The sequence below is a fragment of the Saccoglossus kowalevskii genome, chromosome 8, assembly GCF_978046115.1.
Source record: "Saccoglossus kowalevskii chromosome 8, keSacKowa6.1, whole genome shotgun sequence".
Lineage (NCBI taxonomy): Eukaryota > Metazoa > Hemichordata > Enteropneusta > Harrimaniidae > Saccoglossus > Saccoglossus kowalevskii.
In genome coordinates this window covers 29,111,351-29,131,499 of record NC_140648.1, presented here as the reverse complement: position 1 = coordinate 29,131,499, position 20,149 = coordinate 29,111,351, and the positions used below count along the sequence as shown (strand labels likewise).

General features: G+C 34.3%; 2 protein-coding genes across 2 annotated transcripts; one reads left to right on the top strand and one right to left on the bottom strand.

Moving 5' to 3' along the window:
- The first annotated feature begins 29 nt into the window (after positions 1-29).
- LOC100372671 (Golgi to ER traffic protein 4 homolog) lies at positions 30-8,839 on the top strand. The gene is made up of 8 exons (XM_002735627.3): positions 30-153; positions 4,235-4,313; positions 4,933-5,014; positions 5,149-5,304; positions 6,345-6,483; positions 7,404-7,544; positions 7,642-7,796; positions 8,298-8,839. Exons 1-8 carry the CDS (start codon positions 38-40, stop codon positions 8,366-8,368), a joined length of 939 nt encoding a protein of 312 aa, XP_002735673.1. The 5' UTR covers positions 30-37; the 3' UTR covers positions 8,369-8,839.
- A 4,461-nt stretch (positions 8,840-13,300) lies between these two features.
- LOC100370711 (uncharacterized) lies at positions 13,301-18,887 on the bottom strand. Its single transcript, XM_002735615.4, has 3 exons — positions 18,745-18,887; positions 17,742-17,805; positions 13,301-13,949 (listed from the first exon to the last, which is right to left on the bottom strand). Exons 2-3 carry the CDS (start codon positions 17,799-17,801, stop codon positions 13,515-13,517), a joined length of 495 nt encoding a protein of 164 aa, XP_002735661.1. The 5' UTR covers positions 17,802-17,805; positions 18,745-18,887; the 3' UTR covers positions 13,301-13,514.
- Between the last annotated feature and the right edge of the window lie 1,262 nt (positions 18,888-20,149).

Below are 20,149 nucleotides of genomic sequence, written 5' to 3'. Positions count from 1 at the left end.
GTATGTGCAGTCTAGCAATGCACCAATTACTTCCAAGATGGCGGCTAATCGCAACAGAGGCGGCGTTGAGAGAGTTCTAAAGAAACTGAAAGCAAGTGTCGAAGCAGGAAGTTATTATGAAGCTCATCAAATGTACAGAACGCTATATTTCAGGTAGATTACACTGCATGTTGTTAAATAATTTAATTACGCAGGAAACTGTTTTTCCCCGCCTCTGGCGATCATGATATAATTTACGACCTATATTTTACAACCTACGGCGAGTTCATCATCGTCAATCTGTGCCCAACACGATATCCATTGTACCAATTGTATTTTATTTTTTTGTCACAAAAACATAATTAAAAAGCAAGAAACTGTGTTAATGCACGTGTTTACGTTTTTTTTTTTGTAAATTAAATATAGTGGAGCTCGAATATCAACGGCTACGACATCATACATGTATATGGCAGCCGGAATTGATTGTTCCCAGGCTGTGGACTTCTACCCCCGCACACTGTAAAACTCGCAATAGTGTTATATTGGTTTCGGGATTAGAATCTATGAACGATAGTTTGCTTAACTGTGGCTCCTTTACTATGTCGAAAAGATTCGTCTTCTCCAATATGGCTATATGGGTCATTCACAAACAATTTGGCAATTGGCCAGAACTATTGATTTATTATGTTATATATATTCTGTAGAATCACAGAATATATTGTTATCATGGACCTTTGGCTAGGGTCTATGATATCATCAAAGAGTTATGAAATAAGGGCATACAACTTTCTTGAATTTGGTATTTCTTCCAGGTAGCAGGTCAACTCGACCCCAAGTCAACTCGACCCCCATATAAGTGTAGGTATTTTCCATATGTCGGTGTCGGTGAAATTTCACCGACTCCTGTGCACTGTCCCACAAAAACATTTGAAGGTTTTCCAGAATAGATATGAAGCAGATCTATTGTCAATGGATCTCTATTCAGCGATGAAATAACATACATAAGATACTACACTGCTCGCAAAATTAGGACTAAAAAAAGCCGCCCACGACCAAATAGATATTAGAAACAAAGTAACAAATCTCTGGCGCCACCATTGTTTAGTCAAGTAAAGTAAGTGGCATGAAACTACTTATTGATACACTTATCCACCCAATGTTGGTTTGCTTGCTTTAGTGTACATAAGTTAGTGAAATCAACAATGTACTAGCCATTAACCATAGCGCATAGAGGATATCTTAAGGTATAGATGCAGGTTCGTGGGCACTAAGAGTGAATTTTTTTTTTTTGCTTTTTCTTACTCAGTCTTGGCTGGATCGATAATGTTAATTAAAATTTCACAGCATTGTGAGTAGTGGAACATACTGCCAATATCTACATTAATATAGGGGTCGAGTTGACTGAGGTTGAGTTGACCAGAAGCCTTTCTTTCATATACCCAGGTAGCAATCAATAATTTTTTCCCCCTGCAGTCTAATCAACTCCCTCACAGTCATCATTGTTACAATTGTGTAAAGATTTTTAGGCTGCACAACAAAGGCCCTGAAACTAATTTGCATATTTAGTCGAGGAGAGTGGTGATTACCTAATTTTCCGCTTGTTCATACTGTAGTTAGCCAAGCCTAACTTGGAGATTAAAATTAGGGCACCCATGCGTGACTTATTTATTTTAGTCTTAAATATTTAGCTATGTGTTCACACACAAAATCATGTAGTGAAGCCGAAAATTTGGGCAAGCCAAGCGAAACCACCTACCTGAAATGAATTTTTTCACAGAAGAATTTTTACAAATGTCGGTTTGTTTTATAATTTAGTGATTATTTGCAATTAGTGCGATGTCTTTAATAGACAAAATTTGAGTTCCCAGTGTGTTCTATGGTTGGCCTTGTTACGGAACATGCTGACAATAAAAGGGGGATTGATTCGTTTTACAACCTGTAGTCAGTGAGCCTGTTTGCATCAGCTTTTTGTGTGTTGAATATACCGGTACATGCTTGTATGTTCATGCCAGAGTAGCTAAGCAACCAGGGGACTTTAGGAACCAAACAAGTCTATTTGCATAACAAATCACACACTTGCATAGCATCAACTTATGAATCTTATGAATATACGGTACATGTAGTTTATATTGAAACTACTTTTGGTACTAATGACTTATCCTTGTACATGTATCTTGTGCAAGTGATTACATTTTCCAAACGTTTTGAACAGCCATCTCAGATACATATATCCTTACCTGGAATATCTTGGTTGGTTGTCTCTTGAACTACATGTAACTAAAATAATAATTGAAATTTCATGATTTATATTGTTCATATACTTTAAAAAAAAGGTTTTTGCTTCCAATCATTGCCTGCATAAATAAAAATGAGGACCGCCATGTGTGTATGTTTATACCTGTATCCCAGACGTGTCTACATTGATCACATTAAAACTTGCAATCGAATTCAAGATGGCCACACATAGCCATTCAAGTATTTTTGCAATTCATGTATAAGATAAGATAAGATAAGATAATTCTTTATTACAACCTTATAGAATGAATTACATATCTATTTTGGTTTATGAAATGTAATAAAGGTGTTAAAATAAACATAACAAGTTAGATATCTAAAATCTACTACAATACAGTTACATGAAATAATGTAAAAAAAAAAAAAATATCAATGACCCATTAGGTGGTTTTCTCTAATGGTATTTGCTGTTTTTATAAATTTGATAAGCTCTGTTAGTAAATATTTGTTGTTTGTATTCAATATATGAATGAATTTTTCTTTGTTTGTACAGTGTTGAAAATTGTTAATTTTCTTTGAAAAATGTGAATATAACAACTCTCTTTCATCTGTGTAAAGTTCACATTTTGTGATGTAATGAATTTCATCCTCAAGTAGGTTGCATTTAGTACATTTTCTGTCTTCTGTTTTTATTTTTGGTCTTTTGTGCCTTCCCATCTCGATGTTTAGTTTATGGGCACTTAGTCTCAATTTTGCTAATAGACCAATGTTTTCTTTATTATCAAGGGTTTTAATGTATGATTCAGTATTTATATTTTTCTTCAGTAATGTATAAGTTCTTAGTTTTGAATCTGGTCTTTGATTATCTTGGTTCCATTTATAATTGTAATATTCATTCACTTTTTGTTTAAACTGGTCTTTTTTAATTGTTTTTAAATTCTTAATATCATACAGCTGTTGTATTTTATGCAGATTCATTAACCATGTGTCATTATATTTGTTTTGTTGTTGATCTTTTATTGCATCATATACTAGACTGATTGGGTCATTCTTAATAATATTTTGGTAGTATATAATTGCATTCAGTTGTATTTTTGCTAGTAATGGTAGTCGTCCAATTTCCATTCTACTACCAATGTTACTTGTTCTGTTATTAACATTTAATAATCGTCTACAGAACATTAAATGGTGTTTTTCTTTACACGTTTTGTCCCAGTACTCTGGTCTGCTATTGATTCCCCAAATTTCTGCAGCATAAGTTAAAATTGGTGTCTGGATGCCCTCAAATAATTTCAATTGTAAAAGCATGTTTAACTTGTTTGATGTTAATACTGGTTTGATTGCTGCATCAGCTTTTTTTGCTTTATCTACCAATCTTTCAATGGTCATGTTCATTGCCCCATTTGTATTAAATGTTACCCCTAGATATGTGAATTGGTTTGTTTTTTCAATCGTGTTTAGCCCATATGAGAATTCTGTATTTTTTGATTTATGACCATATTTTGTGTCTTTGTATAGACATATTTTGTGTCTTTGTATAGACATATTTTGTTCAGACATATCGTAGTGGGACCTTGATGTCTGACACATCTCTGACATGACATGACATGCCTTGACTGATCATGTTCAAAGTTGAGTTATTTCTTAAACTTGATAACTTACACAAGTTACATGTAATGTAGTGAGTTTTTGCAATTCATGTACCGGTACCGGTCGGGTGAGTGCGTCATACACTTTACGTTTGTTTTGTCGATCCAATACAACCTCTATCCCTTATCTGGTCAAGTCAATGCAAAAATACATGGGGCCGACAATATGTGTTCGAAAGCATATATCTTTTTGTGGTATTGAATAATCTCAATACAAAAATAAAATAAAATTAAAAATTAAACCCCAAAATCATCCCAAACCCGTTTTTTTTGTCTAACTTTTTTTTTCAATACACAACAGATGTTATTGTTTGATGTAATCCAACTCTTAGTTACCTATTTTCAGTGAATGATATTTTGCTTTATTTTAGATACATGGCACAAAAAAAACATGCTGAAGCAATAGAACTGATTTATTCAGGTGCAAATGTGTTGTTAACACATAACCAGGTAAACAACAATAATTTATTATTACGAATCCATCAAACAAGTGCATAATTGTGATTTGTGTGATACAAAAATAATACTTGCTGGTTCAATATTTTATCTGTTGATGGGGAATGATTGACATTGCATTGTGTGAATTACACTGTAAGAAAACTGGTCCTAGATCTAGTGAAATTTGTTATCCATGTTTATGTATGTTCACACGGTTCACATTGAATTTCTGCTGGATCTGTATTTGTAACTAATGATGGTTTGGTTCTTTTAAATGCTGTCATGTGAAACGAGATTGTAAAAAATTGCTGATTTTATAATTAACATAAATGCAATGCCACATCCAAGCAAGGCCAGCTGGGCACATGTACTTTATTTTAGCTGGAATTAATTTTCACCAAAAATACTTTTTAGGTGTTTTGTATGGAATTTATTTTCACTGATTTTTGACTGGTTGAATGTAAAATATAAGAATAAAAGGTATATTCGCTGAATTTTATTTTCACTGAATCATTCCTTCATTGAAAATAGCGAAAATTAATTCCCAAGCAAAAATAAAGAAATTTACAGTATAGTGCAATAAAGCATCCAGACTGTGCATTATGTATATGTGTTTTAATATCTCTTATAGCATGGCAGTGGTACTGATTTATGTATGTTATTGATAGAAGTCCTCAATACTAGTAATACAGCACCTGCTGCAGATAACTTAGGTAAATAATAATAATTAACAATAAATCTCATGCTAGAATATTGTCATTTTGTCTGACATTACCAAATATAAGCAAATATGTTCTATGTTTTGCATTGAAAATAATTTGTGTTTTTTTGTGTGTGTCTTGTTCAGATAAAGTTTCCAGTCTGTTCACACAACTAGGTCCGGACTCAACAGAAAGACCACTTTATAAAAATGCAGCATTGAAGTGGTCTTGTAAAAATGACCCTTCGCATAAATCAGGTCATCCCGAGCTTCATACACTGTTAGCGTTAATTCTCTGGAAAGGTAAGAGAGACACAATCTGATTAAAATTAAAAGCCTGCAATATTGCCCATTGTCTTTGTCCCCCTCCCCTTCCCTCTTCCCTTCCCCCTCCAATTACCCACCTCCAAAATGGAACTCTCCAAGAAAACTCAAGAGCTTCACATGAGGCTTCAAGACAAAGTTTTTCCCCATATCTGAGATGCATCTCCTTTAAAGTAGAACGCTACACAAGAGTAAAAATATTGTTATTGTTTTATTTTTACATATTGATATATGTTGCAAGGATGAAGAAAATTAATTAAAAATATGGGGTATACATGTGAAAATACATGAAATACAGTGAAAATAACAGTCCACTCTTTTTTAGGGCATTTAACCATCGTCAAAATCTCACAATATTTCTCTGTGCCATGTGGGTGGGAAAAGATATACATGTATATATAGTGTCTTACAAACTACTTTTTGATGTCTAGAAGTATTACAAATTTTTGTGGGTTTTTATCATGGTTTTTGTAAACTGTTGATAAAATGTCAATTTATATTATCAACTGTTATATGCTTTAAAATGCGTGTACATGTAAAAAAAAAAACTCACAAGTAGCATTCTATCTTAACTCACTTGTTCAAATCAAAAAATTTAACTGTGTAATAAAAGTGGACCGATAGTTTGGCTTTTTTGTTTAATTTAATAATTACTCTAAATTGCTTTTACAGTATACTGGATCACTAAAACAGAGGAGTCGTCAACTGCAAAAATGTGCAAAAAAAAATGATTTCTTTCGTTTTCACGACTATATCGTTTCTAAAATTCTTTTCTATTGAGTCAAAGAGGAGCCTGGGAATGTGCATAACTAGTTGGATCAGCACAGAGGGCTCACTGATTTTGACCATGAACACATTTCTGTCATTTACGTAAGTGCTACTAATAGAGCAAATACGATAATTGTGTTTATTATCTATGTTTATGATAGTAGACTACACGTAACACCAGATTTCTATGCTGTTAAGTGTTCTCTGGTGATAAATCCTTTTTTAATTTGCTTTATTATGTTTCATTTTAGAGAAATCATACTACGAAGCCAGATATCATTTTCTCCATTCATTCGATGGTCAATCCTGTGCAACCATGTTAATTGAATACTCTTTAAGACAAGGTTTACGCAGTGAATATGATATGTTTGTTGCACAGATAGTATTACAGTGAGTAGAAGTTACCTTTTATGACGTTGTATACCGTTCTATTCCTACCTTGCCTTGTTATGGATTGAGGGAAACATATTTCATATTAACTTAAACAACTTATTATCGACTAGTTTTGAATCTCAGTCCTTGTAACTAGAATGTAAACTATTCTTGACAGGTGAATATTTCGCTAAATGAAATCTTTTTCTTTATTAAATAATAATAAAATAATAATATTGAACCTGCCCAATAATATAGTAGTACACAACAATTCAACAATGCTCTAATTGAGCAATTGCAAATGAAATCTTTGGTCGAACATAGGTATTATTGTAATGACACGGGATGTTTACACAACCAAGACCTGATGTTAGTTGTTCTGGTAGACGGTAAAATAATTGGCTCAATATTGACCAATATATTAGTCAATTTTTGGTTTTAAAAATGAAAATAATGTTTAAAGAATATCAAGAATATGTTAATAATATATGTAGCTAAGATCAATGTTTAAAGTTAGCAAACATTTGTGAAAACTTCCCACAAAATTGATTGGTGCCATTCCCACAGCAACATTATATTTTACCAAAAAAGGACCATTGCGGAAACGTTTAACTATTTTGAATAGTTATTTCAGACAAAGATTACCAACTAAGCACTGTGTATGTTATTTTCAAAATTATAAATAAAAACCCATTTATTTTCACTGACATTTAATTTCACTATTTTGATGTATTGAGCAATTTCATTGGGTTTTAAGTTTGAGAACTTGGCAGGGAAACAATGAGGTCTATTGTTATTTTACATGTTCACATTGATTTATTTTAGTGAATTTTACTTATCAGTGAAAATAACAAATTCAAAACCAGTGAATAATTAATGGGTTTACAGTATTTTTGTTACAACAGCATTGTGTTTACAAAATGTCCAATCTCTTGTAGGTATCTATGTTTGAAAAATGAGGAGACAGCTTCAGTTGTATTTTATACATACACAGAAAAACATCCTGATATACAAGAGAGTCCGCCATTCATGCAACCATTGTTGAACTTCATTTGGTTTTTACTTTTAGCACTTCCAGGGTAAGTTAATGATCCTGATGTCTAACAGTCTTAATGATTTGCAAATAATTTTATCAGGGAACCAGGCCTATTCAAGTCTCTCTGTTTTGTTTTTTAGTGGAAAAACAACTATATTTTCAGTATTATGTGACAAATACGAACCAGCAATCAAAAGAGATCCAAGTTATGTTGATTATCTGAGTCGCATTGGGCATTTGTTTTTTGGAATGCCCCCATTGGCCGAAGAGTCTATGCAGCCAGGAGGTGTATTTGGTATGTTAAATATACACAAACTCTTCTTATATATCACCACTATCAAAATTAGAGGTTTTCATAATGTCATAGCTTTAGCACTAATATAAACCTCTATTAGCAAGTAAATTCATTGAAATGGTGGCGATTTATAGAAACAATGAGTACTACACAGCATCATATTGGTTTCGAAGAAGGGTCTAGATGTACTGTAAAAGGCTTAATTATTCACTGGGTTTTGATTTTGCTTATTTCCTTGACTGGAAAATGCAGAAAATTAAAACCCAGTGAGTATGTAAAATTTAGCATAGGACACATTATATAAATGATAAAACCGTGAATTTAAAACCCACTGAATATGCCTGAAATGGTTAAACAGCGAAATTTAAACCCAGTGAAAATTTGTCATTTTACAGTATTAATGTGTGTTTAGTGTTTCCTTGCACATGATCTTGAACATTTGCGACTTTTCGATATTAGTCCGGAACTCACTCTTTCAATTTGTGACTTATTCTTTTACAGGTAATATTCTCCAAAGTCTATTTACAGAAGATGAAGACGTGGAAGTGAATCAACCACTTGATTTGGATTAAAATACTTTAACATTGCAATTTTAATATCAATCTCATCTCAGAATCTACCACTTGAATTGGATTATTAAAAGTACTTTCACATTGCAATGTCGATAGCACTATCATCTCGAAATCTACCACTTGAATTGGATTATTAAAAGTACTTTCACATTGCAATGTCGATAGCACTATCATCTCGGAATCTACCACTTGAATTGGATTAAAGTACTTTCACATTGCAATGTTGATAGCACTATCATCTCGGAATCTACCACTTGAATTGGATTAAAGTACTTTCACATTGCAATGTCGATAGCACTATCATCTCGGAATCTACCACTTGAATTGGATTAAAGTACTTTCACATTGCAATGTCGATAGCACTCTCATCTCGGAATCTACCACTTGAATTGGATTAAAGTACTTTCACATTGCAATGTCGATAGCACTCTCATCTCGGAATCTACCACTTGAATTGGATTAAAGTACTTTCACATTGCAATGTCGATAGCACTCTCATCTCGGAATCTACCACTTGAATTGGATTAAAGTATTTTCACATTGCAATGTCGATAGCACTCTCATCTTGGAATCTACCACTTGAATTGGATTAAAGTATTTTCACATTGCAATGTCAATAGCACTCTCATCTCGGAATTTTGTTACCATATAGAATTCATAATTTATTATTATTTTGCATATTCATAATCAGAGTTGGTTCAACTATATTACTGACCTAAGAATGCAGATTGATGACCTCGGTGTATTTGGGTGACAAGGTTAGAATCAACCATAATCCCCTACATGGGCCTTATTGTGACTGGATGACAACCAAGTTATCACTCCTTGGTAATTTGTTAGCTTTTGCAGTTTAGTGTGATTTTAGTTTGTTTTTTAGCTTTGCAGACTTGCCATACATATATATGTATATCAGATTAAATTAATGATATGGTTGATGACATTGTATAATTAAACATTTTTCATCTTAACGTTTATTGGTGTGTTATTTGTGTGTGTGTGTGGGTGGAATCAGCATTGTGACGGCTTTCATTCAATAACAGACCTATCAAGTGACAAGCCTCACATTTTTTTCTTTTTTATTTAACTGAACTCCAATTAAAATGCAGAATTGCATTTTTAATCAAACTATATCTAAATTTAATCAAATATAATTTAACATGTTAATGGTATGTCATCACTATGTAGACATGTGTATGCATGCGTGTGTGTATATTCTCACAGGTAGGGTACCAGGTACATTTTGTTCAGATTTACAACATTTCTGCTTCAGAGCTTATAAAACTGCAAAATGTTATTCCTAACTATTCCTATCATGTTGGCCTGAGGATAAATGAAAATCGTGTGATTCAAAAAACTGATGAATTCTCTTCCGAAAATGAGAAATTGTGGTTCAAATAAAAAGAGGGTATCAGTCGAGAGACCCATTAAATCAGATTTATCAAACATGATTTTCATACATTCTGAGTTGATGGTTGTACAAGTTTAATATATAATATAATAATAAATCTGATATACTGTGGAATACTGAGAAGGCTAGTATGAAATTTATTTTCACTGATTATTGATGAGTTTAATGTGACATATAGAAAAAAAAAGTATATTCACTGGATTTTATTAGTCCCCATTCGGACTTGTAATTCGGTCTCTGTGCGTCCGTCCGTCATTCAAACTTGGTACATAGATTATACATGTGCATGACGATTTATTTCACAATTGGATCAAAGATGGCCGACTGGCAGCCATCTTGTTTTTTGAAAATGTTGTATTTTGGACATGCTTTGTCAGTTTTCATTCAAATTTAGTACATAGATTATACATGTTAGGATACATGTCCCGACCGTCCGTGAGTTCCTGTGTCTGTCCGTCCGTCCGTCCCTGCGTCAATCTGTCCGGAGTCGCATCTCAGAATCCCTTGGACCGATTCTGTTCATTCTTTGCATGTGCCTAGTACATTATGTGGGACATATGCACATGCAGTGGTTTAGCGATTCGATTCAAAATGGCCGACTGGCAGCCATCTTGTTTTTTGAAAATGTTGTATTTTGCACATGCTTTGTCAGTTGTCATTCAAACTTGGTACATAGAATATACCGGTACATGTTACCGTAGGATACATGTTCATGACGATTCATTTTGCAATTGGATCAAAAATAGTAGACTGGCAGGCATCTTGTTTTTTATGCAGTATCTTGGACGTGCTTTGTCAGTTTTCATTCAAATTTGGCACATACATGTACTTTATACATGTTAGGATGCATGTCCATGACAATTTGTTTCAAAATTTGGTCAAGGATGGCCGATTGACAGCCTTCTGACTTTTTGGCCTTACTTCTATATTTCCACAATTTATGTACCATTTTCATTGGTATTGGCACATACATCATACATATCAGTGTGTTTCATAATCAGATCAAAGATGGCCGAATAACGGCTGTTTTATTTTTGGCCATATTACTACTACACGGAACATGTGTTTTGATGTAAATAAACAATCTGTTGTATACGCCACTTGGAACTCAAGTTTCAAGGACACGCTCGCAACAACCCCTCCGCTTTAATATGACAAAGAGAACTTTCAAAAATTTAACGAGAACTGTGTCATTTTCAATGACTTGTTTTCACGGAATCACCCATTCAGTGAAAATAGCGAAAATAAAGTATTCTACAGTAAGTTACAAATTGTAATATTCTACTATCGCATGTATCTGTTCTGCAGCTAAAACCTCAAGAGAAATCACAATCTTAGTGTGTGCACTAATCTAGAATGTCCTGTGTCACTTGCATACAGGAATGCTTTTCCTTGGACACCGATTTATCACGATTATCGTCTGTGATTACAAAATAATTCATGATACGTTTACATTTAGAGTTATACCAACACACATATAGGCCAATTACAAGACACAGTAAGGCAAAGCTAATCCCATATGTTGCCAACATTTTTTTTACATGCAAACAAGCTGGTTGGCTGAAAAGGCTATGTACTGAAGCTGACAATACTTGCCTTAGAATCAACTTCAGGAATGTACTTTATTTGTTGGAGTTTAACACTTAATGGACTAGAACATTTGCTGAACTAAATTTTGAAATATTGTGCAATGATACCGGTAATGTCCACAAGAGGCCAGGTGTACTCTGGTACCCCAGTAGTATGGTTATCTGGTTATTAAAACTCAATGAATGATGACATCAGTAGTGGTTAAGTAATGCATGGTTTTATGATCGGAATAGAAATTTGTGAACGGGTGATCTATGTACATAGCTGGTAAATAAAACTGATCAATACAATTTCATGATCTGTTGTGATCTTCGCAGAAATTTACCAATCATTGACAAAAAGCCATGTCATCTAGTCAGCAGTTGATTTATTTATACCTGCTGTTTTAACCAATTAAAGTCAAGTGTAAATAACAATTTAGACTAGCACTGAAAAGTTGAAAAAGCCATTCCCATTCAAATTTCTTGGCAATGAAAAAACAGTAATTGTGGGCCACGAATTTATTCAGATTTTACCACCTGAATAAAGTGAAGGTGTGACCTGCCTGCCAAGTTTGAATGAAACATGTAGACAACACAGACATATACACACACAGATTATAAGGACAATCCTAGCTGAGTAAATTGCAGATAAAAAAGATGGTAACCAGGCTGAGAATGAGTTGGTGTAGTCCCAGTCTCATCTGAACGAGTATTATTAATTAAAACAATATACATGAGGTATTGAAATATATTTTATTACATCTGTGACAGAATAAGTTCCATTTTGAATTAATTACAATGCTAATTTCACATGTGGCATGAACACTACTTCCAGTTGCAGCAAACTTTACATCTCTTGCAATTTGCACATACGAAAAAAAAGTCAGGAGAGACAACGGTGACATTCAATGTCTAGAACTGTCGCCTGGCACAAAAATATTTAAAAAAAAAAAAAATTTACATCTCGATTTTTAAGGAGCATTACATGCATACCCTTTCAACTAGCTCATCTTAAAATTAGGAACTGATGGATTAACAAAGTTTACACATAATTGTAAGGTTGACATGTTTATTTCTAATAAATACTTGATTTTATATTTAAACTTGGCCATAATAAAACTTGGTTAGTCAGTTGTCAAACCAGGAAATGTACAAAAATATTTTTAAAAACTTAAAAAAAAAAAGGATTATAAAAATGTGTTATGACTTGTACTACACTGAGTTTCACTTAGGCATAGGAACATTTTCAAACCTTCGCTAAAATTTCAAATGATTCTTAAAATTTAAATAATTTTACTAATCACAAAGCTATTTAGACTTCCGCAATGGTCAGTGTGTCCTTTAACTCATTGCGACAATTTCTCTGCTATCGGAAAATGAATGTGTTTTACAATTCATATGTGGTGTGGTTCGCAACTGTAGTGGTAATGCTACTTGTTATTTTTAAAATGGATATCTACAAACAATCTGTTTGAAGCATTGAATACAATTTGGTTGGGTCTATCTATGGTTCATGTATGATTGAGGGAAAGATGCGGAGACTTATGGGTGACAGGTTTCACCAAAATGCTAGCCAATGAAAATTCTTCTGCTGATTTGAATGTAATTCAAGGATACCGGTAAATGTTTAACACCATATTTGATCTATTATATGCAAATCTAAATACAAGTCCAAAAAACAAACAAAAATAACATGTATTCTGGATTGCTAAAACATCACATAAGTTGACCATTGACATGCCTCTGTCAATTAACTAAGTGCAAAGTGACCACCTACTTTTAATAAAATAACAGTTTTTTTGCTTTGTAACAAAAATCAGTTTACATGTAGATAAACATTAGCTTTTCATTGTTTTTTTCTTACTTATTGCTACTAACGGAGCAAATGTTTTAAAATTTCCGTGAAAACCATTCATGTCTAAGTGAAACTTAGTGTATGAGAACATGTCATCGTAAGTATAAATAAAACGTTTATTTCGCAGCAACATAACAGGCATTCCTTCATCAATATGCAAATCAGTTCATACTCATTGAAACTATTGTTGTGTGTTCAATCAATTGACCAAAAATTAGACTACAATTATGATGCTTTTTATATGATGGAAAGCAATCATTTTAATTTGTATGATATATATATATATATTGCTCTCTGGAAATATTACTAATTTCATACATTTGTACCTTCCTTGTTCGTGGCTGACTTGGATGAAGCTGAAGATTTATTATCGTTAGGCGGCAGTGCTGGATCTTGACTACGAGGAACCCATTTATAAGGATTCAGCCAACTTTCCGAGAAGAATTTACCAACTCGGCTTGGTTCTCTTTCTGTACAAATTACCTCAATTTCATCTTTACCATCCAGATGTACCAAGAATTTGTTCTGACCTTCTCCAGCTTTCATGATGAAACAGTTGGCGTACTTGTCGTAAAACGTTAATTCCGCATTCTTCCAAACATGCTCTTTTTCTTTATCCAAGTGCGTAATAGCCCCTTGTAGAAGGGGTCTCAATCTATTGTCCTGTTCATCCACTATTCCTTCATGTCCACAGCATTTGATGATAAATTTACCAATGGATCTTTTGTTGATTTCATCACATGTATGCTACAAACAAGGTCAGAGAAAGCTTTAGAGAAGCTGTGTATTGAAAATGATTTGAAGCAAATATTGAAAGCATGGTATATTGATATAATCTCAGATTAAAAAAAAAATTATAACTAGCCTTAGGACCGGAAAAGAAAAAATAGATATATAAGAATATAATTGTTATGACTGTAAAATCTGCATTAATTGAGGAGATGTGGCTTCTATGAGAGCATCTGCGCATATAAAAAATAATGAATTTTTTGTTCTCAATTGTTCAAAAAGAATGGGTGTCACTTCTATTAGGGGTGTGCCTTTTACAGTATATCGTTTTGACATTATTTAATCATATCTTGCCACATAATTGAGGAGATGCTGCTCAATAAATGTAATTAGATGTGCATGTATGAGTAAAATCAACTTTAACATTATTGGGTATACATTGTATGTATATTGCATTGTGGGTAAAAATTACCATTCATTACAATGGACAAATTTCTCATTGGAAACTCTGTAAATGTTTTCAGAAATTGCAACGATATTAGAACTCGTATCAAAACCAATCTACAACTGAGACAAAGTTTTCGATACAAGGAACTAATTTTATCACAGATAAAATGAATATTTTGTGATTTTCGACTAAATTTGATATTCTGATTTTCAGAAATACATGTACTGTACTTTATTTCAGCTGGAATTAATTTTTGCTGAAAAGAAATTTTGGGTGTTTTGTATAGAATTTATTTTCACTGATTTTTGACAAGTAAAATGTAATGTAAAATATAGAAAAAAGGTATATTCGCTGGATTTTATTTTCACTGAATCATCCCTTCAGCGAAAATTAATTCCAAGCGAAAATAAAGTATTTTACAGTATAGTCCTGACCAGTGAACAGTTACTGCATCATAATGGGCATATATTACTTCATATAATAATGTATATTGCATGAAACAAACATATACTGTATTCGCTGGATGAAATATTTTATTACCGGTAATCAAGTATACAATACATGCAACTATTAGTTCACATGCACTTCTAATGACGCTTCTGCACTTACACATACAGCAAATATGGTAATGTTCAACAAAAAACTTATGGGGTCAGGAGGGTCCAAGCTTTAGCAGGACAAAGAGCTCTTGAAGACTGACATATGCATACCCCACACAATCAAGTGCATTGACCCCAAAAAGACTAGTACATGTAGATGCCAACATAACAACGTATTTCTGCATTGCTTCAAAATAGTTTAAAAGATGGTCGCTGTGAAATGTGATCAATTTTTTTATCAACAACATATTTTGCACATGTTGTATACAGCGCTATTGAACACATATCGAATATGACACGGCGCAATGCAATGACCACCACCCTTTAAAGCGAACCTAAATGCGGCCTTAATTTATAGTTGTGTATATTCTAAACTGTATTCGAAATACTATTGCAGTGGTTTAATTTTGTTTTAATTATAACTGTAGCTTGGATAGGCATTTGAAGTGCTTGCAATTAAACACCATGGAGGCCATTCATGGAGGGGAATAAATAACGAACGAACATATTTAACATCCGGGTACTTTTCAAAGCTATGACGTTTTAGTATCTGATCGCATTCGTATACGCCACTGTACATAGCCGTTCATGCTGCCAAACATTGTGTACTATTAGTATAAACTCAACTTTTATATGCACAATGTGCTTTTTAAAATTTGGGTTAGAGCCTCATGCGTTTGAACCACAGTATGCTGAGAGTGAAAGCCCAATTGCGTTAAAGTACCGTACTTCCCCGATCGTAAGTCCCTCTCAAGTATGAAGCCCATCCCTATATTTTTACTTGATATTTATCGAGTTGAGAGCATTCACGATTATAATATGCGTGTAAAAGGTGTGTTTCATTTCAAAATAATCGTGATTGGCATGGTAGTTTGGTTCATGATTTTAGTTTTATGAGAAAACTGGCATTAATTTCAGAGTGCATGGCGAACGTACACAACGTGGTTCGCACCCTTTCTATTCTGTCATTTACTCAGGATGAACCCCGATGTTGCAATTCTGGAGTAATCCCTATTTCTTTGAGTAGTAGCTTTCGAAAAGCCAAAAATGTGATCGTTAAGTCGTGTACCTGGTTATTGAGCATGGTTTACTTTGAGACTATCATGAAAGGCCTAGGGTTTGAACGATGAGACATGTTGGCGACCGAGAAAGGTGTTAAAATTCTTACTCCACACTCAGTTTACCCACGGTTACTATTAACCGTCATTTATATTTCGGAAATTGCGAATCGCCAGTTTTTAAGGAAAAAATCATCGTTTTTCGTTGCAATCAGTGCTACAGATCGCATTTTAACATTGCGGCAATTCACTTCCGCATTGCGTTAAAAAATCATCGTCAATAATCGGAAAATTTCATCATTACGACACATCATTTTGATTGGTTAATAAATGACATGACCTGTTATGTCAAAGGAAGTTGTTCCAGGTCAAATTGTGCTGAAAAACCTCATGGTGGAAAATTCAGATCAGTCCAGTGTGAGTGATGAGAGTATATCGTCGACGATGCCCCTTGTTGGGATGATAGTTTTATTTCAAATTACAATCTGCTTGGTGTTCCTGTGACGCTTGTCCCATGATTTGCCAGTGCAGCCCCGTGAATACATGGACGAAAATGTTTCCACCACCACCCTACGAACTCAAGATTGCATACTCCAGCATCTATACTTTGAATAATTTGCACGCCGCACAATGCAGTACTGGAAACAGCATTTATTAGACAGTTAGACAAAAAACAAAACATAATGCCTGTCTCGATCAATCGCACATCCATAATGTTTGTATGTTGATATGCTTGTAAATAACATTAACGTAAAAGTCGAAACAACCTAAACTAGAAGTCAATTCACCAGTCCAGCCAACTATGGCTCCCTAAGTTGCTTATATTTAATCAGATACTATTTCGTCATCATGCTTTGTTACCTTACCTGTTTATACCTCATGAGGGCGTTTTTTATGGCAAGATGGCACAATTGGAAGTCCTTCGCAGGTTTATGGTTTCTCATATTTAAATCATCATAACTCTGAAGATAATCATTTTTTTTAATTTTTTTTTCAAATTTATAATCAATATACATAACTTGATAAATACAAACACCAAAATAGACTCTATTTAGTTCCCCTTTAAGTTGAAGGGAGTAGCATCATCACAGGATCAACTACACGCAGTATGTATTTGAACAAATTTGCCACAACAGAGGTGTCAGAAATCAAATTAAAAAACCATTAATCAATGTGATATTGGCAATTGAAACAAGCCAACATTACCCACAGTTTTCAGCATACCCAAAATGTTCTTCAATAAAAAAAAATGAATGGAATTAATAATCCACATAAATAACAATTCTGATGATCAAATTCCTGACCCATATGATATCAAATATATTCAACATGTAATAAATTTAATATCACGGTTAACTCATTAAAGGGCAGCAGTCGTTGCCCTGCGCATGTGCAACATTTGTGTTGATGAGCATTGATTTTTCCCACAGTCCAATGCGCTCTTCTAATGGAAATCACAAGTATGAGGTTTGACCTGGATGTGACGTACTCTGTACGACTCCTTCAACACCTTTTAATCACCTAAAAATACCTAATTAAAGCTTGGTAACGTCTCAGTTTGTACTCATTGATCTGTGCAACAATCAAAGTAGCCATCTTTGTTTATGTGAGACCCATATATCTTGCGCATGCATGCGTGGTGCGACAACTACCGCCCTTTAAATATTCTCTGTATATTTCATTTAGCTATATATGTACTGCTCACCTCATGCTCTATGGGATAATCTGATTCACCTGTACTGCCTTTGCTTTGTTCGGCTCCCATGATTCTACAGAGGAAAGAACAACACGTTTAGCGACAAAGATTAGTTTTGCTACCGTTAAAATACACCTGCATTAATACAATGAAAGGCACAAAGCTAGAGCTTCACTTATGAATGTATTTATAAAAATTTGTAAAAGCAGATCATCAGATTTCATTCAAATATATCGAGGTTAAACATTTTTTTCACCCATACCCATAATGCACGCACATGCCTTCACGTGACATAGCAACTGTGACCGCCCACATATTCAAAATGAGGCACTTGTTGATTTGAAAATGTTGAACTAACTCATTAATATTAAGTAGAAATATTAAGTAGATGTCGGGATATTACTTTCAAATTGGTCAATTTGAATTCTAACATCTACTTTGAATTATTTATTTATAACGCACAGTTTTGTGCCATTTACTGTATTAGCAAAGAAACTATAAAACATGAAATACACAAAATGTGCAAATTACACAATGTTGGTGAGAATACTCGTGATATTCAACTCTATTAACGTGTTAAGAGGCAGCTCAACACTTAATTTTCAGTGCATAGGTGGAAGTTCGTGGTAAAGAGACTACATTCACAGAATAGTCAGCTGGGATGTGACGTTTCTTTCTACACCCTAGCCCTGAGTACAGTCCTGTAGGTTGGCCTTCTTCCGCTGATCACTCGGCCCCACTCATGGAGGGGACTGTACTCGGGGCTATCTACACCCGGACGCACACGCCAGCTGACTCTGGGGTTTGTAGTTCCATGGGCTACCCCATCTTTCGGTATAATTGAGAGTGACTCGTCTGTCGTGAAATGACTGTTTCGCAACGACGACAGACGAAGCAAACCTACCGGCGATTTAAATAAAAAAACGAACTCCAGCAAAACCTAGGATAAAATTGCTAAAATTGCAAGCTAACACAGTACATACACACAAACACTTAATACAAATAGCATTACCTTATCCCGAGACGTAACCGAGTTTTCACAGTGTGTTCAGTTCAACTTCGGCTGAAAGTGAAATCGCTGAAATAAACGATTACGTGGTATTTCCGCGAAATGCATCGCTCTGGAAATCCCCACTGTCGTCGAAATCTATAAATAGATTGTTGCATTGCGCCCTCTACGACGAAACAACGCATAACGCCCCATGAAAACGCCCTCTTTGTGACACTTGAACCATAACATCTACGTTTTTCTTTCATTCAATATAGCATTATAAAAATAGTCTCCAATCATACCAGTCACAGGTCAAAGGGTGATCAGGACTATAGCACTCTCAAGTCATCATTTTCTTTTGGGCGGACGGGCATTTTCTACCGCCTGGCAACCCTCGCGGTGAAAACAAAGACCAAAAACTCGCAGAAAACGGTACTTTGAGATGGTTGTTGAGAGTCCCCTGAACAGTGTAACAAGATTAGCCCTACGTATGTAACATATGAGAATTTGGTTGTTCAGGATTGCTTCAAAGTTGAGTTTGTGTTGTTTTCTCGAATTTTCACCGGCTCCACGTGGTACAGTGGTGCGCGTCTTAGCAACGTGGAACGTCTGTGACGTAGCTCCGCCCCCGAAGATACTTGAACCTTGACCTATTCTGAACCCGTAACATGAGAAGACATTTTAACTGTGTTGTGTATGGAATTTATTTTCACTAATTTTTGACAAGTTCAATGTAAAATATAGGAAAAAAAGTATATTTGCTGGATTTTATTTTCACTGAATTATTCCTTCAGCGAAAATAGCGAAAATGAATTTCAAGCGAAAAAAAAGTATTCTACAGTGTACTAGTTCAGTATGTGAAAGGGAACAAATTGAGGGTATTCGTACTTGTATTGATAACACCCAGAACACTCAAAAACGTAAAGGGTGTGTTATTTGATATGTATAAACTGGAGGAACATTTTCTGCAAAAAGTCAAGCAAAACTAGCTTTTACCGCTTGTACAGTAAATGTAATCATCTCAGACGTTATAGTATGGTTTAACCGTAAAATTATGTGGAGAATTATGAAGTTGACTTCCTGATCACATATACTAGTAACACTAATTCCATGGTAACACATAATGACTACGTAACAGTGTAACAGGTGAGATGCATTATGGGAATCTAGTTATGCATGTTTCATTAAAAAGGTAGTTTCAAGTATCCCGAACGCACTTGAGCCAGTACTATTGCAGCAATATCCCCTTAAATGTGTAATCACTATATTAGACGACCCGGAACACTCGGCAACGTACACTTCAATATGGTATATAAAGCGCCCTCATTCAAGTACGTCGTGCAGCGGAAATTCGAATTTTGAATCAAAGATACTTCACATATTAGTCGCAGTATAGGATAGGTTTATACAAGCACGGCATATTTAT

What these genes read in the sequence shown, in the direction of transcription:
- LOC100372671 (XM_002735627.3), top strand. Translation starts at nt 38, where the DNA reads ATGGCGGCTAATCGCAACAGAGGCGGCGTTGAGAGAGTTCTAAAGAAA. An exon ending in AGCGTTAATTCTCTGGAAAG is followed by an intron (nt 5,305 to 6,344) that starts GTAAGAGAGACA and finishes GTTTCATTTTAG; the next exon opens with AGAAATCATACTACGAAGCC. An exon ending in TTACTTTTAGCACTTCCAGG is followed by an intron (nt 7,545 to 7,641) that starts GTAAGTTAATGA and finishes TTTGTTTTTTAG; the next exon opens with TGGAAAAACAACTATATTTT.
- LOC100370711 (XM_002735615.4), bottom strand. Translation starts at nt 17,801, where the DNA reads ATGGGAGCCGAACAAAGCAAAGGCAGTACAGGTGAATCAGATTATCCC. An exon ending in ATTATCCCATAGAGCATGAG is followed by an intron (nt 13,950 to 17,741) that starts GTGAGCAGTACA and finishes CCTTGTTTGTAG; the next exon opens with CATACATGTGATGAAATCAA.